The sequence below is a fragment of the Suncus etruscus genome, chromosome 1 (genome assembly GCF_024139225.1).
Source record: "Suncus etruscus isolate mSunEtr1 chromosome 1, mSunEtr1.pri.cur, whole genome shotgun sequence".
Classification (NCBI taxonomy): domain Eukaryota; kingdom Metazoa; phylum Chordata; class Mammalia; order Eulipotyphla; family Soricidae; genus Suncus; species Suncus etruscus.
In genome coordinates this window covers 25,538,418-25,562,108 of record NC_064848.1, presented here as the reverse complement: position 1 = coordinate 25,562,108, position 23,691 = coordinate 25,538,418, and the positions used below count along the sequence as shown (strand labels likewise).

Here is a 23,691-nt window from a genome sequence, read left to right as displayed (position 1 = left end):
TTTTCAGTTAATTCTAAAGCCTGCATTCAACTTAGAGACAGGAATCTAATTATAGGTAAATAACCTCCTGGTTATGCCCTACAATTACTAAACAAATTTCCTTTTCCCTTTCTGTTTCCTTGACAATGGAAAGAAAAACCTCCCTGGAGTAAAAACACTGCAACTTAACTATGACCTGCCTGAATCAGCTGGAAGAAGCTTCAACAGGGATCCTAAAATTGGCTAGTTTCTGATTCCTGGACAGATATGATGATGTCATCAGCTGAAGCCTCCTGCCTAAGACAACCAGCAGTCCCCTGACTGCTCAGTGCTAATGAGGTAAACTGCAGCCCTTCAGATCTGATCTACCAGGAACTGCCTACCCTAAAACTTTCTAAATACAAAAGGAAAGGGGGAGATCATGTCTTACATTAATGTATAACCCCAGCAGCAGTCCAGCATCAGCCATAAATATGGGCCACCCCTTTAAGAAAGACCTTAATCGACTACTATTGGCTGGCTGTAGGTATAACACCCCATCCCACTCCCCAGTGAGACTCTGGGTGAAGAGTTGGTGGCAGTTTGAAGAGGTAGTTGGAGCAGCAATCTGACAGAAATGTTTCTATTCCTGGCAAGGCTTTTCTCCCGATTTCGACAGACCGTCGACTGCATCTTTTTGGACTGTTTATCCTTTACTTTGTATTCTGTGCCTTTTACCTGGCCCTCAATCTGATTTTACCCTGGTCCCAAACTCAGCTCTTCCCCTATTTCTCCCTCTCTTGGCCTAGGGGTTTGTCATAATTTAACAAGGCTTAAAGTATCTTGTCAGAGTTCTGCCTGACAAACTGAAGGCCTCTGTGGACTCTGGCACATACCAAAATTTATTTTTGTCTTTCGTGATATCTTCCAGTCTCACTGGGTGGGCTAATATCTCATTTTTGTTTTTATTTGTGTCTTTAATTCTAAGCTATATTAAGCATTTTCTTCATCTACCTTTTGGCATCTTTCTTTTCACTATTATCTTTATTTTGAAATGGAATTTTTACTGGTTCAGTCTTTATATATTTTTGGTATTAGCTTTGTTATAGATGAGTAGCACATACAATTTTTCTTTTTCAGATGACTGAAACACTGGGTGAGAATATTTTCTTTTGTTCTTCTTTTTCTTTTTTTTGCAGTGCAGAATCTTAGTTTGATGCAGTTTCATTTGTTCATCTTTTCTACCCCTTGTTTGGGCATTACCATTGGTCACTGAAGATACCTCTATATTCAATGACATGAAAGCTTCTGCCTATGTTTTCCTCAAAATAATTTATGGATTAAGATCTGTTATTAAGGTCTCTAATTCATGTTAATAGGGATCTTTAATACTTCTTTTATGCTATTTGCATATAAATAAATGGTTTTAAAATAGTAAGAAATGAGGCTGAGTTCATTTTGTTATATATCACCAACCATTTTTCATATCATTTGATAGAGTTTCTTTGCTCCAGATTATAATTTCTGCTTCTTTGTTAAGCATTAACTGATCATATACCTGAGGGTTTATGAATGGGTTCTCAATTTACTCCAATGTTTAAAGCATCTGTCTGTATTCCAGTTCAATACTGTCTTGATTACTATGGCTTCATAGTATAATTCAGGTTTTGAAAAAGAAGTCTCCTATCTGCTCATCCTCAAGTATTAGTTTAGATATTAAGGGTTTTATTAGTCCATATAAATTTAAGTAGAATTTAGTCCATGTCTTTAAAATATATCATAAGGTTTTTGTTTTGTTTTTTACCAATGCATTGTCTGTATATTGCTTTTTAGATAGACTCTTTTTTTTTGGGGGGGGGGGTCACACCTGGCGGTGCTCAGGAGTTACTCCTGGCTGTCTGCTCAGAAATAGCTCCTGGCAGGCACGGGGGACCATATGGGACACCGGAATTCAAACCAACCACCTTTGGTCCTGGATCTGCTGCTTGCAAGGCAAACGCCACTGTGCTATCTCTCTGGGCCCGATAGACTCTTATTTTGACAATATTAACACTTCAACCCATGAACAGGGAATGTTTTTTCCATTATCCTATTTCTCTTTTGAAATAAAATAGAATTTTATTTATTTAAGCCTTTCACCTCTTCTGTTGATTTTTTAGGTACTATAATTTATGATGCATAATTGTAAATGGAAGTTTATTTCTTATTTCTTTCTTTGTAGTATGCATGTAGAAATGCCATAGATTTTCACATGTTGATTTTGTAACCTACTGTACACTGTACAATTTTTTCATTGTTTAGGAGTGTTTAGGGTTTTTAAAGTATAGTGTCATGTGATGTGCAATTAACAATTAGTGATGTAGCATGACTTCTTTTCTTTCCTCACTCTGGATGAATTTAATATCCCATTTTGGGACTAATTGCAATAATCAGGATTCCCAATACTATACTGAATAGTATCAGTGAGAATGAGAAATCTTGTGTTTCCTCTGATCTTAGTAGTATTTAATATTTTCTTCATTAAGATGTTAGCTGTGGAATTATAGTCAAAAGCACTAATTTAAGGAAATCTACTTCTATGCTCATTTTATTGATAGTTTAAATAATGTAGGGTATTTGATCTCATCAACTGCTTTCTCTGGATCTACTGATATCATCATATGATTTTTTTCCCTGGTATTGTCCTGGCTTATTACAGTGATTAATTTGTATTATTAAATTATTCCTTCATCCTTGGGATAAATTTCCCTTGGTGATTGTGTATGATGATGTATTGTTAGATTTATTTTGTTAATATTTTGTTTAAATATATTATCTATGTTCATCAGGAATATATACCTCTAGGGTTTTTAGTGGTGTCTGTCCCCTTTTAGTTTCAAGATAATGTTGTCCCTATAGAAACTCTTAGGGAGAGTTATTGTTTATTCAACATTCTATAAGTCTGAAAGTTTGAATATATATCTTCTTTAAACTTTTGGAAAAACTTTCTAGTAAATCTATCTGTGTATAAGCTTTTGTTCTTTTTTTTTTAATTTTTTATTTTGACCATATTGGCTTACATATATTTCACAGTAGTATTTTAGGTACATATTAATATTGATCAGGGGAATTCTGATCACCAAATTTGTTCTCCCTCCACCCCCATTTCCTTTCTAAAACCCATTTCCCCCTACCCTCACTCCACAGGCTGCTAGAATAGGTGGTTCCCTCTGTGTCTAGCTTACTACTAGTGATCATATTATCTGTTTGGTCCTGGTACTCTTCTTTGTTTCCCTTGTTTGAGAGGCAGAGCTAGATAGTTCAAGTTATGTGGTTTTGTTTGAAGGAAAAAAAAGCAATAGAATGGGGAAAAAAATCAAATAAGCTGAAATGGTCAGAGTCCTTCTAGAGGCTTTCAACCTCAGTTTGAGAGAGGACAAGGAAAAGGTAATTGAAACACTGCAACAATACAGAAAAAATATCAAATAAAATATCCAGTGAGCACTACAGCAATAAAGACAAGCACCACACAATAGTCTCGGTCCTGAAATCAAACTCTGTCGTAGTGCAAAAAGAAAGATAAAGATAAAATTAAAGTAAAATAAAATTGGAAATATCAACTTCAATATCTACACCAAGACAAAGTCAGAAAAAAATATATAAGTGGATAAAAGGATTATTTTGTGCTTTTTTTTTCCCCTGCATAGGCACAGTAATTATTGGGGGCATTATAGAGAGAATTCCCTTGGCCTAGGAGATACAGGGCTTCTACACCTTGAAGTATACTGTCATGGGATTAACTATAGACTCCTTGTATGTTCCTTTACTGTTCCCTCGGTACTTTTGTGGTGTTTGGAAGACTTCTGCTTCATCATGGATGGTAAAATCAGACCTCTATATCTGGAGATCTTGGGGCTTTTGTTTCTTAAAAGACTTTTGATTACCATTTCAATTTTCTTTATACCAATTGGTTTGTTTCATGTTGGCTCAGCCTTAGAAGCTATGAGGATAAAAAATTATCCATTTATCTTTTATTTGCCTAGCAATCTATGATGATCCTTTGAGTTTATTCACTATCTATGTGACATGCTCCCTTCCATTTTTTTACTTGGCTTGTTTCATTTCTGAGTTGGTTTTCTTTTTTTCTGTGTGATAGGCTGGCTAATGGTTTGTCATTCTTGTTCATCCTTTCAGAGAACCTGCTCTTGGTTTCATTGATCTTTTGAACTCTTTTATTTAATTTTCATTGTATTTATTTTTGCTCTTAGTTTTATTATTTTATTATTTCTGCTTGCTTCGAATTCCCTTTTTTGATCTTTTATAGCTGCTTGAACTGTTCTGTTAACTTATTTCAACCATTTCATGCTTCCTAATAAATGTTAGCATTGTTATGTACTTCCCTCTTTAGACGACTTTACTGCTTCCTATATGTTCTGTTAACATGTGACTTAATTCTATTTGTTTCCAAAAATTATTATTTCTTTCCTTATATATTTAATATTCGATCCACTGATTCCTCGGTGTTAAGCTGTCTACTTTCCCAGTGTTTCGGTCTTTTCTCAGTTTCTGTTTTGATGAACTTTCATTTTCAATGAATCATGGTCTGAAAAATTACTTGATCTGGTTTCTATCTCCTTAATTTTATGAAAATATGTTTTGTGGTGCAATATGTGGTCTGATTTGGAAAATATCACATGTGCACTGGAGAAGCACGTCTACTCCACTTTTGGGGGTGGAAGGTCCTATATGTGTGTGCAAGATCCATCTCTTTCATTTCTTCCTTCAAGGTCAGCATTGAATGTTTGCCTAATGAATCTATCTACTCAATGTGATAGTGGGATGTGAAAATTTCCAACCATGTTATACTGCTGTCAATATCTTCAAGTATTTATATATTGTTTCATGCATCTTGCTTATCCATCAGTAGGTACATTTAGTTTAGGAATGTGAGTTCTTCTTAATTTATATTTTTTGAAAAATCAACAAGGAAAAAAACTAAACAAATCCATCAAAACAGAAAAAGAACTAAACTTCTTCAAGAAAGACATACAGGTGACAAATAGGCACCTGAGAAAGTATTCACCATTACTGACTAACAAGGAGATAATGCAAGTCAAAAGAACAATTAAATATGTTAGCAACTCAGAACAGACAAGTGGATTACTGCAAGGATGTGGTGAAAAAGAATTCATATTAACTGCTTGTGAGAGTGTTATCTGGTTAAGTCTATATGGAAAAAATTAGTGACTTTCCAAAAAACAGAGTTACCATATGATTCAGTGATTTCACTGTCTGACATCTAGCCCAAGAAGACAAAAGCAATTTAAAAATACATAGACATGTTTATATTTATTGAACTCTATTTATATTCCAAATCTAGAAACAACATAAATACCCAACACAGAATATAGAAATTATTTATATGGAATCCGGAAAGATGGTAAAGTGGGTAGGGTGCTAACCTTTCATGGGGCTTACCCAGGTTCAATTCCTGACACTACATATAGATGTGACTGCGAATCACATATAGTTTCCCAAATAGAATACTGCTAGAATTGATCTAAGTTTTTAGCAAGCTGGCCCCCAAAACAAGCCAACAAAATGTAGTAACCATTACGTCCACCAGATATATTTACTAACTATATGATAAATTGAAACTTGTATTTTGCTACAACTTCGATGGATCTATAGGGGATCATGTTAAGCAAAATAAGCCAGTGTGAAGAAAAAAATGCTGTAAGATTTCACTTGTATGCGGTTAGATGTGAAATACAAATGCCATGTAATCTCACTTGTATGTAATATGTAAAGAAACAAGGTAAAGTAATAGATATTATCTAATAAATACTAATAATTTGGACTCTGACAATAAAACTGAGGCTACCAAAAAGGTGGGAAAAGGATAAAAAGAAAAGAAAGGATCTAGGAACATAATAATAATGTTGTATGACAAAAGCACACACATTAACACTATTGTAAAACATTACCACAATAAGAACAATGCTCATAAAAATTGAATATGAATTTATCATACATTCCAATATTTTTATTGCTTGGTATCTACTTAAAGAATTTAAAATACTTCTGCCCAAAATTGTGTGGTGAATGTTAACAGTAGTATTATTTATATTTATTGAAATTTATAATAGACAAAGAGTTGAAAATAAAAACAAATGTCTCTCAACTGAATTTAAAAACCATCTAACCAAAAAAATAATCTAACCACACAACAGAATACTATTCAATAAAATAAATGAACTCTTTGTAAGGTTATGATGTGGTTGAATCTCAAAAAAATATCACCACATTATGCTAAATTGAAGAAACCAGATGTGGGGGAACAAATGTGTTACTCCACTTATTTGACATGTTTAGAAATACAATGATATATGATAGAAGATGATTATAAAGAGACTGTCTGAAGAAAGATACAACAATGGGGGCTGATTGAAATCAGACAAGAATATTTTAGGTTAATATAAATACTTAAACTGAATTATGGTGATAAGGGTACAATTCTGATTTCTAAAACTATTAACATCATTAAATACTAAAATTGCTAAAAATAATAGCACTTAAATATGTAAATTTTATAATTGTTTATAAATGTTTATAAAAACATATCAATAATAACATTTGTAAAATTCTTCCTTTACAAATACTATCCATTCTGGTGTTTCTCAAAATAGATGATACTGTCCCTCTTGTCCATAGTGCTGGAATCAGTCAAAGGGACAGTAGTAAAATTAAAAGCAATTTGTTTTCTTAAGGTTGGTAGGTTTAGTGGGACACAATAATTCTTCTTCTGAAAAAAGGATCAGTATTCCCAAGTAGTTTGGGAAACTCTGAAACAGCAATCTCATTTGAAAGTAAGAATGGTCAAAAGTTCAGGACTCTGACACTCTCTGTAATTTCTAGCACAAAAAAGGCAAATTTCAGGAGTCTATTCTCCATTTCAGCAGGAAGTAAGAAGATTAGAGTAAGAGTGTCTACCCCTAGAAAGATATTTGCATGCTAGTTCAGTGTACATATGTACAGGCTTCCAGAGGCAACACTGGTATATCTATAAAGAACAAATTTTAAGTTACACAGGAGTAATTCAGACACACCTGCTAGTATAGCATATTCTTATGTATTAAAGCTTATCAATTTACTTTTGTACATAACAAACTTTTGAAAAGATCATTTGCATTTCATAATGAAGTAATAAAAATGATTTCTAAGCAAATATATAATGAAACCAAGTTTATTTTCCACTTCCAGCTGCATTTAATTTTTTTTCACAGCATATTATTGAAACTATAATCAAATTTAACTTGACTCAGGATGTATATGTACATATTATACACTTAAGCATTTTAAGGAATTGAGAACATACAAATTGCTAAATATATATATGTGTATATATAATCTTATTCTTCACATTGCAAGCATGTACCTGGAATGTGATGGTCCTCTTTCCTGGGAAGTTTGGGAAGATAGACTTCCATCCAAAGAGTTCCCTTTGTGGCAGCCTGAAATCTTGGCCTTGGATGAGATGGAATCTGATTGGAAAGTTTCACCGACCACTGGGAGTCCCTTTTGAAGTTGAAGATAGTATATTAGTGTTTGCTTATTTTCTTTTGCTTTTTTTTTTCAGTTATATCCTATAGAATTAGCTATTGCTAATTATTATTATAATTATTATTATTATTGCTAATAACTTGTTTTTATTTCTATTATTTTGGGGGATCACACATGCCAGTGTTCAGGACTTACTGCTCGTGTGTGCTCAGGAATCATTCCTGGAAGTGCTCATGGTACCAAATGCAGTGGTGGGTTTTCAAAATATATTTGGATACATGTCTCTCTCTTGAACTGTCACTCCAGTCCAAGCCTTGTTTTGTTTTGTTTTTAACTGAAATACTGCAGTCTAGCTAAACATACTATCATAGATAAGATATTTTGCCCTTATATAAGAGAAAATTGAAACAAACTTCTAGAGAGTATTGTGCAATTTTAGGTGTAAGCTAATACTTCCATATTCTTTATTTTTGTCCCTGTTTCTTTCATTTTTTGAATTTCCATACACAATATATGTGGGAGGAGAGCTACAAACCACCAATTCATCAAAGATTTACCAATCTAAAAGAGAACTAAAGAGAGATCTGAAGCTGTAAGCTTTAGTTTCTAGCATACTCAGAGCTAATTAAATAAAAAGCAAAACCTGAGAAGAAAGTTTAGGGTTCAGCTGTTCCACCAGAGGACAGATATACTAAGACTTTTTTAAATTGGATAAAATGACCTAGTTCTAATTCTTAAGTACAAATTCATTTTAAAAAGGAATTCATATTTTTTCCACATTTAATTGACAAAAGTAATTCTGAGGTATTATGAAATAGTTTCCATAAGAAGTAGATATAAAATTCTTCACTCAGTATGAAGACCTTAAAGTCTATCACAGTATTTTCTACTGCAATTCATGATCATATGTAATATAAAAGAATATTGTTCATTTTCAAAGGCACAGAAAATGAAATACAGATAAAAAATGTCATGAAATAAGTTTTCTTCTGCTCTGACCAATAATCCCTTAATATGAGCACACTCATGTTCATGGGAGATAAAATAATAATGAAAGATCCTGAATTATAAATTCAAGAGCTTAAGTTAAATTTTAAACCAGATGATTAGAGTAAGATACAAGAAGAATGTAATACAAGTGGAAAATATGAGCAAGGAAGGAGATTTTTGTATGTTTGTTTGATTTGGGGCCAAACCCAGTGGCACTCAGTGGTCACTTCTAGCCCTGTGCTCAAAAACTACTCCTGGCAGACATGGGAGACCATATAAAATGCCAGAGATCTCAGACCAGTGTCAGCATGTCCAAGGCTGTGCTATCACTTCAGCACCAGAAGGAGATTTTTAAAATAGTAAAAGGAAATAAGTAAATTTAATTTTAGTAATATATTCTATTAATCCCAAATTTTTATTTCAGCACATGTTGATATAAAAATAAAATGTTTATAAAATTTATCTGTTTTTATTTTGTCTCACAGTGGACCACAGAGCTCAATGTGGTAAGGGCACATGCCTGTGCAACACCAGATATTCAGTTCATACTCCTCACATGTTCTGGGCTCTTCCAAAACTATTGAGTTATTTTGGCTCTTTTTCTTGCTGAGAATACTTAGACACAGAGCTTTCAGGATTGCCTTAATGTTTACAGTAGGTTCTAAGTTAATAATTTTCTGCCTTATACTTGACAATAAAGACTCAATTTATACTACCTATATTTCATGGGCTCAATAGCCACCATATGACTTAATGACAACCATATAAAACTGTGCTGATTTGCAGTAATTAAATGTACACCAGTAGTCAAGATATTAGTTGGTTCTTAAAACAAAAAAATTAAGGTAAAATAAAAAGAAAATAATCCCAGTGAGAAAAAATAACCAGAACAATTATTCAGAGGCTAAACAGTACACTGTGTATTCTGGACATAGCAATTAACTCAGAGATTATCATAGTCATTTAAGATGATGTTAGGAGGTGGAAAGCCTGATGAATGTGAGTGAAAGTTTTGATTTGATGGTATGTAATGATCAAAATTAAAGACCATCAGAGAATTAAGAGTTATCATACACATTATATATAAGTTCTGCAGAATGATAAAGTAATGAATAAATGATGCATTTGGTAGATTAGCCAGGCATCATTAAGTGGTATTTACATGAGGCAAGGTAGTTTAAAAGTGAAAATTTAATTCAGTAGTTGAATCTTCAGTTTAGTTACAAGAAAAGTAGTCAGAGGACAGAAGTGAACATAGAAAATAAAGAAGTCGTGCAACCTACCAGCAACACCCTGAAAGCACATCATCTGAAGACTGGAGCCTGCTCCCCCACCAGAGACACACATTGCACCCAGGTGAGTGCGTCCTGCTCTAAGGGACAGAGCCAGAGGAGCATGGTCACTCTGCTCTGTTCCAAGGCAGAGCAGTTCTCCTAGTCAAAGAACCCCAGCATAGCATGTATAAAATACCACACTACAAATGTTACAATGGAGAAATGCATACCTCTATCCTCTTAGAAAATGAATATGGTGGCTCTGATGACCAGAAAAGTACAAAGCGCCTATTTAGACTCTCAGATAAGGACTTTAGTGAAGAAATATGAAAGGTGCTCATAGAACTCAAAGAAAGCATGGAATGTAATAAATGAACAACAAATAAGAATAAAGTAGAAGTGAGAAAACGTCAAACTGAATTACAGGACTTAAAAACTTGGTAGGCAAAATGAAAACATCACTGGAAAGCCACTTCAATAGAGTAACAGCCTCTAAAAAGAATAGTAAGCTGGAAGATGAGATGAATAACAACTCCATACAACACAAGGGGTTAAAAAAAAAGAGTCTAAAACAATAAATGGAAAAAATCCTCAAAGAATGTGAACAGATGAAAATAAAAGTATTTAATAAACTCAATAAAAACAACCTAAGAAACATTGGAGTCCCAGAGACCCAGAAAGAAAATCCCCATAAAGAGTCAACAGACAACAACATCCATCATTGCTAGATGAAATAGATGAAACAACTGAATCCAACTTTTTGCTGCCTACAAGAAACACATCTGAATAGTCAGACCAAATAGTCTTAAAGTCAAATGTTGAAAAACAACTTTCAAAAACCTTAAAAAGTCTGGGTGGATATAATCATATCAGATGATACAGACTTTAAACTTAAAAAAGGTCATATGGTACAGAGATGGACATTTTTGATAATTAAGGGAGATCTATAACAAGAAGAAAGCACACCCTTAAACATATATGCGTCCAATGAGGGACCAGCAAAACATATAAAACAATTGCTGACAAATTTGAAGCAAGATATCAATATCAACAAATAATAGAGGGAGACTTCAAGACCACCCTGTCCCCCACGATAGGTCAACCAGGCTAAACCTAACAAGAATATACTGACACTGAAGGGAAATAGAAGAGTGTTTTAGTAGATATATAGAGCTTTTCCCATGCCTGAAAAACTGAAAACACATTTTCCTCCAATACTTATGGGTCATTCTCCAAGAAAGACTACTAGCAAGCCTGTAAAATGTATGTACATGAAATAAATAAAACAGAAATTGTATGAACTTTCTCAGATGATAATGAACTAAAATTAGAGGTGAGTTACAAACAGACACAGAAAAAAACTTAATCACCTGGAAATTAAACAGCTCACTACTGAACAACAAGTGGGTGAGATATAATATCAAAAAAGGAAATCAAAATATTCCTGAACACAAACGAGAATAAGGACACAAATTATCAGAATTCATGGGACATAGCAAACATAGTACTAAGAGAAAAATGTATATCAAGCATTCATCAGGAAGGAAGTAGGGGCCTACATAAGTAACTTAATGTCACAGCTCATAAAATTGAAAAATGGTCAACAAAATGAACCAAAAATAGGAAGATGGAGGAAATAATAAAGCTTAAAGCAGGAATTATGAATTGGAAATTCAAAAAACAATATGGTAGATTAATGAAAACAAGAGTTGGTTCTTTGAGAAAATATAAAAGATTAATAAACCACTAGCAAAACTCACAAATAACGGGAGAGAGAAACTTAATAAGTCTAATTAGAAGTGTAAACGGGGATTTACTACAGATACTACAGAAATTCAAAGGGTAATCAGAGACTACTTTGAGAAACTCCATACCACAAAACAAGAGACCCTGGAAGAAATGGATAAATTCTTGTATTTTTATAATCTCCCATGGTTGAACAAGATGATATAGCTAATGTGAACAGACCTATCACTTTTGAGAAAATTAAAATGTCATTCAAAGTCTTCACAAAAACAAAAGCCCAGATCAGATGGATTCACTGCCGAATTCTTTCAAACATTTCAAGAGGACCTACTACTGATCCTTTACAGGCTCTTTCAGGAAACTGAAGAAACAGAAACACTGCCAAGTAGTTTTTATGAAGCTACCATGACCCTAATACCAAAAGCAGACAGAGATGCCACAAAAAAAGAGAATTAAAAACCACTATTCTTGATGAACACAGATGTAAAGATCCTCAACAAAATCCTAGCAAACAAAATCCAACGTTCATCAATCATGTCATACACCATGACCAAGTAGGAATCATCTCTGAGGTGCAAGGTTGATTTAACAACTGCAAATCATTCAATGTAATATACCATATGAACAAAAATAAAAATCATATGAACATATCAATAGATGCAAAAAGCATCAGATAAAATTTAACACCCATTCATGATAAAAAAAAACTCTCAATAAAATGGGAGTGGAAAAACTTTACACAATATAGTCAAGGCCATTTACCACACAACAATGGCAAATATTATCTTCAATGGAGGAAAACTAAAAGCCTTTCCTCTAAAATCTGGCACAAGACATGACTTCCCCCTCACACCACTCTTATACAACAGAATACTGGAATTTCTGGCTTTAGCATTTAGGCAAGAAAACAATATCCTGATAGGAAAAAAAGAAGTCAGCTCTCACTATTTGCAGATGACATGTTACTATATTTAGAAGTCCAAAAACCTCTACCAAAAAGCTTCTAAAAAAATAGATTAATGTAGCAAATTAGCAGGCTGAAAAATTAACATGCAAAAATCAGTAGCCTTTTTATATACAAATAATGAGAGAATAGAAATAGACATTAAATAAACAATCCCATTCACAATAGTACTACAGAACTTCAAATACCTCAAATAAAAGAGGACACAAGGAAATGGAGACACATACCCTATTTATGGATTGGAATGATTAACATCATTAAAATAATAATACACCCCAAAGCATTATACAGATTTAATGTAATCCCTTTAAGGATACCAATGAGATGCTTCAAAGAAGTAGATCAAACATTACTAAATTCATTTGAAACATAATACTCTGTGCATAGCTAAAGGAACAGAGGTATCACTTTCCTCAAATTTAAATTGTACTACTAAGCAATATTCATTAAAATAGCCTACAATTGGTATAAAGACAGACCCTAAAATCAATCGAATAGACTTGAGTATTCAGAGAATGACCCCAGACTTACAATCTATTAATCTTTTACAAAGGGACAAGAAACACAATATGGAGTAAAGAAAGCCTCTTCAACAAGTGGTGTTGGGACAACTGAGCAGCCACAGGCAAAAAAGCAAACTCAGACCTCTAACACCATACACAGAGGTCACAACAAAGTGGATTAAAGACCTATGCATGACCTGAAACTATAAGGTAAACAGAAGAAAACATAGGTAAAACCATGACATTGAGACTAAAGGCATCTTCAGGGAGGAAACTCACTGTCCAAACAAATGGAAGCAGAGATAAACAAATGGGAGTACATTAAGCTGAGAAGTTTCTGTACATCAAAGGAAATAGTGACTAGGATACAAAGGCCACCCATGAAATAGGAGAAACTATTCCTTCATATACCCATCAGAAAAGGTACTAGTATTGAAGATATACAAAGTCCTGACAGAACTGAACAAGAAAGAAAAGTCTAATCCATAAAAAAATAAGAACAAATGAACAAATATTTCCTCAAAAAAGAAATTCAGATGGCTAAAAGGCACATGTAAATATGCTCTTTTCACAAATCAAAACAGCAATGAGATACCATCTCATACCACATAGCCTGGCATGCATCACAAAGAGCAAGACCAAACAGGACTGGAATGGATGCTAGCCAAAAGGAACCCTCATTTACTGCTGGAGGGAATGCATTCTAGTCAAGCCTTTCTGGAAAACAATATGGATATTCCTCAGAAAACTAGAAATTGAGCTCCCATAGGATCAAGTTATAATAGTACTAAGGATATAGCCTAGGAACACAAAAACACAATACAAAAATGCCTTCTCCACTCCTATGTTCATTGCATTTTCACTTTTATTTACAATAACCAGAATATAGAAACAACCCAGATGGCTGACCACAGATGATTGCTAAAGAAACTTTAGTACATTTATACAATAGAATAACAAGCATCTGTTAGAAAAAAATGTAGCCATGAAATTTGCCTATACATAGATGGACATGGAGACTATCATACTGAGTGAAATGGTCAGAGGTGAGAGATAGACTAGAAGAGTCTGACTCATCTGTGGATTTAAGAAAAAATAATGGGCCCGGAGAGATAGCACAGCGGTGTTTGCCTTGCAAGCAGCCGAGCCAGGACCTAAGGTGGTTGGTTCAAATCCCGGTGTCCCATATGGTCCCCCGTGCCTGCCAGGAGCTATTTCTGAGCAGACAGCCAGGAGTAACCCCTGAGCACCACCGGGTGTGACCCAAAAACCAAAAAAGAGAAAAAAAAGAAAAAGAAAAAGAAAAGACAGTATGGTAATAAAACCCAGAGACAATAGAGATAAGGACCAAAAGAACAAGCCCATGATATGAAGCTTACCACAGAGTGATGAGTGCAATTAGAGAAATAACTGTACTATCAACTACCATGACAATGAAAGTGCTTGAGAGAGAGAAATAGAATGCTTGTCTTAAAGAATGAAAGGGGGTGGGGGAGGAGTTAAATAGGAAACACTGGTGGTGGTAAACTCGCACTGGTGAAGGGTGGTGTACATTTGATGACTGAACTCCAACTATGAACATTTTGATAACTATAGTTCTTAAATAAAAGAATTATTTAAAAAATAAATAAACAAACAAATAAATAAATAAATAGGTAATTTGAGCTATAAACATAGTATAAGACAACATGACTCAGCAAGAAACCATACAAGAAATATGAGATCTATATTTTATTGTATAGGCGATATCAATTATAGCACACTTATATATTCAACTTATGGGAAGGAAATCTTACTAATTAAGCTAAAAAACTTCATTCATAAGCTTTATTAATTTTATATTTACTAAAAAGACAACTTTTGGCTGGTTTAGGTATAACTTCTATTAACAGGAAAAATATAAGTTAGACTGGCAAATGTATTTCTAACATTTGTCACATTAAAAATTTCAACTACAACTTGTAGATGATTTTCCATAGAATAACTTTTGTGTTGAGTTATTTTTTTTAATATAATAATATCCTATGACATATTTTCCTAAGACACAGAGCCTTATTTTGGCTCAATGAGCACATATAGATACTATAAATAGCCTAATTCATGCTGCACAAATATGTTAACGACATCAAGTCCACTCTCAGCCATAGAGAGAGTAAAAAGAAAAGGCTCACCAAAGTACATTTGAATTTTTAAAATGTTAAAAGTAAAAAAAAAGTATCTTAGAAAAAATGAATTTTGAAATAGATAAATATATTATGTAAATCCTTGCATAATTTAGCAAATTTCTCAGTAAAAAATATAACTCGAGGCCTGCTCTTCCCAGGTATGGGGTTAGGGGACACCCTATACCGGAGGCATTTTCCCTAGCTTGGGGGGTGCTGGGAGGCTCGGCAGGCCTCCAGCCGTTCCCCTATTTCCCCCTGGACTCTAGTCCTGGCCTGAGTGCCACCACGGGTGGCCTGCCGTGGGTTCCGGAGGGACCCTATTAGGGGTCTCCAGGCTTCCCCCGCCTCCCTACTCTAGGAAGGAGGAGCACAGGGAGGGGCAGGGCATATAGCTAGTTTCCGGCATTTTGATGCTGGAGGCCTGCTCTTCCCAGGTATGGGTTAGGGGACACCCTATACCGGAGGCATTTTCCCTAGCTTGGGGGGTGCTGGGAGGCTTGGCAGTCCTCCAGCCGTTCCCCTATTCACCCGCCCCCCCCCCCCCCCCCCCCCGCTACTCCAGGCCTTCCCTGGTTGCCGGCCCAGGTGGACTCTATTGTGGTCTTCAGGCTTTCTCCCTTTCTCTCCCAACACTAAGGGGGTAGATGGCGGGCCCATGCAGCACTGGTATATGTTGGGACAATACATCGTGACAACCACTGTTAATTTTTTTTTCTCTCATTAGTCTCCATTTCAAAAACCGCGTGGAGGCTTACCATATTTATTTGAAATAAAAATGGGAGGATGGACTCTCAGTTTGGGAAGAGACCATTTCAGGTGGGGGTACCATATATTTAAAAAAAAAATGAGAGGATGGACTCTCAGGCTGGGAAGAGGCCAGTACTCTTTACCTAAATTGTTTACTCCCAGTGGTCCCTTGGCCTCTTCCTTTTCTCATTTTGTAACTGTGGTTGATACCATACTAGGTTTTTGATTAATTCCCATAAACGGTGACAATTGAGTCAACTGTCTTATGTTAGATTGTTTATTTTCCCCACTTTTTATCTTTTCTACTCTTTGTGAACTGTTCAATAAGGTATTTTGGTGAAAGAGTCCCTCTCTATCTTTCCTTCCCTTTGTAATTTGTTAAATAAAAAAAGTTTGTAGAAGTGTCCCTCCATTTAACGTTTATATAAGAACCAAGTCAATTGAATTGTTGGACTTTTTCTAGCATCCCCATGGGCTCCAATCTCGCCAGTGATAATGTTCTTCCTTTGCATAGGCACATTAAAATGGGAAATTATACACAAACAACATTCTTATAGAGATGAGAACACACAAATTTTCTTAAACGGTGACAATTGTGTCCACTGTCTTAAATTAGATTGTTTATTTTCCCCACTTTTTACCTTTTTTTTTGTTTGTGAACTGTTCAATAAGGAATTTTGGTGAAAGAGTCCCTCAGTTTAATGCTTATGTTTGAACCAGGTCACGGGGATTGTTGGACTTGTTCTGGCGGCCCCCTTATGCGCTGATAACGCTAGTTGGCATTATTCCTTGTTTGCATGGGCACATTAAAATAGAAGATACTATACATACAAATGAGTTCTTATCTAATAGAGATAGGAACATACAAATCTTGTGGTGCAATGGAACCTTACAACCTGAACATTGACATGATGACCTGGCACAGGCCTCAGAGGTTTGGGCATTTTCCAGTCACCCCTGAACCAGGGAAGCCATCTACGAAAGATCCAAAGTTGTCTATGACATCACCTGGAAGCAATCCTCTACCAGGGAAGACCCTACTGCTGCTCTGACATCGATTTACTCAAAAGAGTCTTCCCTTAACACTGAGAAGATTTAAACAACAACGACCTGCGTACTGGACAGGGCTTTCTGCATTGCCCTTTAATTGTGAGTTGAAATTAGATGCCACTCCGCACCATCCTGACTTCAATGTATGATATACAGATTCCAGGATCTTCAGTACAGAAACATGATACCAACAACAGAGACTATGAAAAATATAACTGTATGGGCACTACAGCCAATGACCGAGATTGGACAAACTAGTTTGCCTGGAGCCTAGAATGGTCTTATGTCAGGAAACTTCAGGGTTAGGGTCTCCTTGTACTTAGGCCAAAGTTTTTCTTTTCCATGGCCCCCATACCTTGGTGGGCCCATGCAAACGATAATTGCCACTCTAATATTGTTTTTACAGTGCTCCTTTGACTCTAAACCTTTAAGAAACCACTAGTAAAAATATCTGGAACTGCATATATGCTTTTAGTTCCACTAGCATTCTGGGGGATAAAGGAGGGAGATAAGGGATATATGCTTGGGAACAGGGATGAAGGGAGGACAACACTGGTGGTGGAAAGGCCCTCATTTATTGTCACTGTGTACCTTAAATATCACTGTGTAAGATTTGTGGAAAAAATATAAATTAAAAATGCCTCTAATAATGTAAGCCATTATGATCAAAAAATTGTATTTTAATCAGAAATGTTCTTTGACTTACATGTATTGTTATATTATATGTTGTTATGTTACTATATTATGTTATGTTAGTTCACCTCAATATGTTAATCAAGTTTGTCTCTTGAATAAATTCTTACAATAAAAAATATATAACCACATTTTTTTTTCATTTTTGAGAGTCAAAAATGAGGATACTTCTAGCAGTAATACATCAGTTAGAAAAGATTCAATTTTAACGGAATATAGCAAGCTGTATATTGCATGAATTAAATTGGAAATAAATTTAATACATGCAATATTAAGCCAACAGCATTTTAAATAAATGGCAATATACATTTTAATGTGTCTTTAAACTATCCTGACCTTCACTTTTTACTTTTTTGAATCCAATAATGCATGACTAATTCATATTGAATTGTTTTATTCTGCATCTTCTCTTTTATGTGAATTAAGTCTCAATTCTCATCACACTTTAGATTCCTAAAAGGGATAGGAATATAATTTATGCTCCTATTCTACTCCTTTCTCCTTTCCACTGTACCACTCTCCTGTATTAGGATAGCCTAATAAGTGTTAGATATTCAAAAATCAAAAGATGATACTTAATACAGCACAAATAATCCCAAACAATGTTTGATTCATGTTATATAACATATACTAAAATACAAGAGCAGTTATTGAACTGAAAATATAATACAGTGGATAGAGTCCTTGCCTGGAATGTGGAGGATCCCAGTTTAATATCTTGAACTGCATATGGTCACTTGAGCAACATCACAGAGATTCTTAAGCATAGAACCAGGTATAGCCCCCAAATACATTTTTACCATCTTGTTTAAACACCAAAGTTTTGGGGAGGTGAATGAAATCATTCTCCATATTTGACAGACTGTTAAGTTTCACACTCAGAAAAGTTAATTATCTGAAAGTACGTCATTATTTTAGAATTCCTAACATTATTTAGACTGCTATATAATCAATGACAAACCTCCCTTATTGTTATGATTTACAAAAAACTCACCTCCTGGGATCTTGTGTCCTGATTAAGAGATTCACAGGTCTGACTTTGACTGTTAATAGGAGAGCTTCTCTTAGCTACAAAGAATAAAAATATGACCACAAATATTATTATTATTATTACTATCATGGATTTATTTTGTTTCATAAATTTGTATAATTTTAAATTAAAAGTATCAAAAATTACCTTAAAATAACATATTTAATATCACATTTTAGAAATCATAGTTTTTTCCCCACCCCATCATATAGCTTTTTAAACTTTCACTTTTCTTTTTCTTTTCTTTTTTTTTTTTTTTTTGATGCTCAGGGGTTAAGCGCTCAGAAATTGCCCCTGGCTTGGGGGGACCATATGGGACACCGGGGGATTAAACCATGGTCCTTCCTTGGCTAGCGCTTGCAAGGTGGACACCTTACCTCTAGCACCACCCTGCCGGTCCCTGAACTTTCACTTTTCAACATTTTCAAAGTAGATCTCTTTATTCAGTGTGACTCATAAATTAAGTTATCAAAAAATTAAAAAAATATAACTTCATGCTAATCATGTCTGGTTTAGCATTATGTTATTGGTTACTGTAATTAAATCTAGTGTTCTACAAAAAAAGAATCCTTATATGCAAATACATAGGTTTATATTGCTTTTAAATGCTTTGCCACTTGGATTAACTGGGCAATTAAATATTGTTTCATAGTAATCTGTGTATACAGTTTAACATTCATTTTTAATACCTTTTGAAAAACTTCTGAAAAATCAAATTTCTAAAGTAAAATACAACCTTAATTTATTTTTCAACAAAGCTAATAATCCTAAAAAATCTAATTGGCAAATACATAACTACTATCTGTCCAAATCCTGGTATAAATATTTTTTTTTTGGTTTTTGGGCCACACCCGGCGATGCTCAGGGGTTACTCCTGAGCAGACTGCTCAGAAATAGCTCCTGGCAGGCACGGGGGACCATATGGGACACCAGGATTTGAACCAACCACCTTTGGTCCTGGATCGGCTGCTTGCAAGGCAAACACCGCTGTGCTATCTCTCCAGGCCCTTTTTTGTTGGTTTTTTTTTTTTTTTTTTTTTTTTTTTTTTTGGTTTTGGAGTCACACCCGGCGTTGCTCAGGGGTTACTCCTGGCTGTCTGCTCAGAAATAGCTCCTGGCAGGCACGGGGGACCATATGGGACACCGGGATTCAAACCAACCACCTTTGGTCCTGGATCGGCTGCTTGCAAGGCAAAGGCCGCTGTGCTATCTCTCCGGGCCCCTGGTATAAATATTTTTTACTGTTACATTTATTATTTATTTAGCCCTTGCAACAACCTCATAATAACACAGCTTATTAAGGTCCATTCTTAGAGGAAAACAAAGGCACAGGTTTATTTACTGTTTATTTGTTTTGCTTTCTATCATTTACTGCTCAGGGCTTATTCCTGGCTCTGCACTCAAGGGTCACTCCTGATGGAACTCCATGAACCATCTGGGTATTGAATCCCAGTGAGGGTGTACAAGGCAAGCACCCTACCAACTGGCCCCAGACATAGGTATTTTAATTTGTTAAAGGCCACGTTACCCTTCTATGAATATTCCAGTTCAACTGATCTGGCTCCAGGGTTTGTGCTTTAATGATAACCCTAAATTGCTAGAAGCAGCTTCCTCTAATATTGCTCTGCTTAACCACAAGCATTGATGGCTATTTCTGCTTTTCATCATTTTGTTCATGAAGCAAGTATGATATCCGAATTCTTTTGGTTGGCAAAAGTAAGTACTCACATAGATAAAAAATGAAGTTTACTTGTACAAATAATGTTACCTTTGAACTCCCATTTTGTTTCTAATAGGCAAATCAACTTACTATCCTTATTTCTGTACACAAAGGAGTCAGTCAGAACCATCCCATTGGTGACCAAGACACAAACCTGTAATGATGTTCCTGATGGGTTTCACTAGTGCCGTGAAGCCAGAGACCTCAGGCTGTCTGTGCTCCCACATAGGTTGCCATATTACAAGCCCACTGGCTAGCCGAAATGTGAGATCAGATTCCTATAAAAAGAAAGATATATGTGTAATAATTGGTTTCTAAGAACTGGTTAAAAAGGAATGATTATGGCAAAGATTTAACATCACTCACAAGATAATTTTAAAGAATACTTGAAGACTTTCTTTCATCATACAATTAATGTTTCTATATGAAACCAATCGCACCATAATTACTATGACATTTATGCTTTAGGCAAAATAATCCATAGGCAGATTCAGGCAAAGCAAAAAACATATGTGAGAATAGTAAATCTTTTTCATTTCAAGAGTCTTTGCAAATAACTATGTGTGTGCGTGTGTTTATAATTATTCTTTTACTTGATTAATTGTAATTCTTTTCCCTTCCTAATGCAATAGCTTCAGATAAAGGTTGTTCTGACTTTCTATTCTTCAACCCATCTCTTGTCCTTACTTTTTATGGAACCTTACAGCTCCTAGAATCATCACATACTTAATACAGTATAGAAAATATGAAGTCAAAACAGCCTTTATCTGAAGATGTTGCCTTTTATATTTTATATATACAAATATATACTACATTTTCTATTTCTCTGCCACTGAACATTTGTGAAATCCTAAACTTGAATATATGCTTTGCTGATATTAAAATAGTAATTGACATTTCCTGTTGTTATTTTGTTCCACTTGGTAAATCCCAACTCGGTTATATATTTCTTGTATTCAGAGTGCGTTCTCTAAATTTTTTGAATGCAAGTATTTTGAGATCTTGTTATTTATTGAAATCTCCTGTAATGAGTCCCTTAATGCTATATGAGTCACATATAACCAGAAACTGGCAAAGGTATTTTATATCATTTAAGTTATGAAGTGGGTGGTAGAAAGGCTCTGAAGAAAGCTAGAAGGAATAAATATAAATAATTTTAATAAATATGAATGAATAACATTTATTTAACATAATTAATAAAAAGGGCTGGAGAGATAGCACAGCGGCGTTTGCCTTGCAAACAGCCAATTCAGGACCTAAGGTGGTTGGTTCAAGTCTCGGCATCCCATAATGTCCCCCGTGCCTGCCAGGAGCTATTTCTGAGCAGATAGCTAGGAGTAACCCTTGAGCGCCGCTGGGTGTGGCCTAAAACCAAAAAAAAAAAGAAAAGAAAAGAAAAGAAAAAAAGAAAAAAGAATTGTAAAATAATAAATAAAAATAAACTGGTTTAATAAATATCCCTATATTTATTATGTTTTATTGGTAATTTAGAAAATCTGTTCCCATGATAACACAGAATATTTCTATCTTTACTATTACTTTAAGAGATATACTTTAAATACTATTATTTTAAATTCTATTTTATGGTTGTTAAATCACACAAACTTAAAATACAATTGAATTGTATAAAATTTTATAAAATGTAGATTTTATTGAATTCTTCTGAAAGGTTTATATTTTGTTTTGTCTTGTTATATGAACACTGAACAATGCTAGGATATGATAGATAATCAATAGATTTTTATTAAAGATAATGCAATAAAAATTCTGGCCCCATAACATTTATAAAACCAGATTTGATCTAAAATTAGTAATGTATCCAGAAGATGTTTTGTTTTTGCTTAATATTTTATTTTATTTGTATAATATCTTTATTTAAGCACCATGATTACAAACATGATTGTAGTTGAATTTCAGTCATAAAAAGAACACTCCCCTTCACCAATGCAACATTCCTACCACCAATGCCTCCCATCTCCATCCCCACCACCTGCCAGAAGAGTTTTTAAATTGTTGATTTATTGTGAAACATTTGGAGTTTTTAAAATTAAAAGCATAGAAAATGTTTATTAAATAAACATATATTAAACCATTCTTACAAAAGGATGAATCACTTCATTAAAGCTATTTATCAACTTATGAATGTCTTCATTAAATTTATTTTAACCAAAACTCTTCTGACCTGGTATTGGGAGTGATAATACAGCAAGTAGGGCATTTGCTTTTCACATAGATGACCTGCATTCAATCCCTGGTACCCCATCTGGTTCCCGAACATGACAGGAGTGATCCCTGAGTATAGAATCAGGAGTAAGCCGTGATCACTGATGGGTGTGGCCCAAAACAAAACAAATAAAATGTAATCTCAATACCTGACGTCTCCCATTTCCATAAGCCCAGCTCTTGAACCTCTGCTTGCTACCACTGCCTACTAGATAGATCAAACAGGTGATTGACAACTTTAAGGCCATTTTGGAATGGGGACAAATATATACTTCTTCCTTCCAGGTAGGCCCAGCAACCTCTCTACTCTCACCTCCGACACACCAATGGGTCCAGCACCACATCTCCTGATAACTCCTCATCAAATTTCACACTACTCACAGTGTGAAATGATACATCATTTGTGATATGTCACAATGATATATTCTATAATTAGATAAAGATGGGCTAAGGGGAAAAAAAGGCAAAGCTTAGTTTAATTCCTTAGAAAGTCCTAGGGGGGTTAACTACAAAGATCCATCATTAACTCAGTAGCAAATCCAGTAAAGACATTTTGAAACTCGCCAACCTCAATGAGATAAAACAGTAACAAAGCAGCTCTACCAGCATCAACCAGCTCAGTAAATCCTCAGAAAATGACTTTAATAACACCATTGTGAGAATGTTTAATGAATTAAAAAATAATGGTATGGGTAGTCAGTAAAGTACAAGATCTGAGTGCTTTTTATGGTAAGTGATATACTCAATAGAAACTCAATAGTGATATACTCAATAGAAATAGAGCAACAGATGAATAGATCAAGGAGCATTCTAAAATGGAGGAAATCAGGGCCGGAGCGGTGGCATTAGTGGTAAGGTATCTGCCTTGCCAGTGCTAGCCTACGATCGACCATGGTTTGATTCCGTGCATCCCATATGGTCCCCCAAGCCAGGGGCGATTTCTGAGCACATAGCCAGGAGTAACCTCTGAGCATCACTGGGTGTGGCCCCAAACCCCCCAAAATATCGTAATAAATAGAAATAAAAAATAAATAAAATGGAGGAAATCACTAGATAACAAGAGTTAGAAAATAATCTAAAAAGAAA

The 23,691-nt window shown here is 34.8% G+C and overlaps 1 protein-coding gene across 4 annotated transcripts in view; it reads right to left on the bottom strand.

Annotated features, from left to right (window-relative positions):
• UNC80 (unc-80 homolog, NALCN channel complex subunit) overlaps positions 1-23,691 on the bottom strand; it is a 277,398-nt gene that overhangs the window by 241,054 nt on the left and 12,653 nt on the right. For all 4 annotated transcript variants that reach the window (XM_049784015.1, XM_049783997.1, XM_049784007.1 and 1 more), the window contains exons 5-7: positions 20,537-20,660; positions 18,627-18,700; positions 7,376-7,515 (exon numbers count right to left, since the gene is read on the bottom strand). In XM_049784015.1, coding sequence (XP_049639972.1) covers positions 7,376-7,515; positions 18,627-18,700; positions 20,537-20,660 — 338 coding nt within the window. The remainder of the gene's footprint in view (positions 1-7,375; positions 7,516-18,626; positions 18,701-20,536; positions 20,661-23,691) is intronic.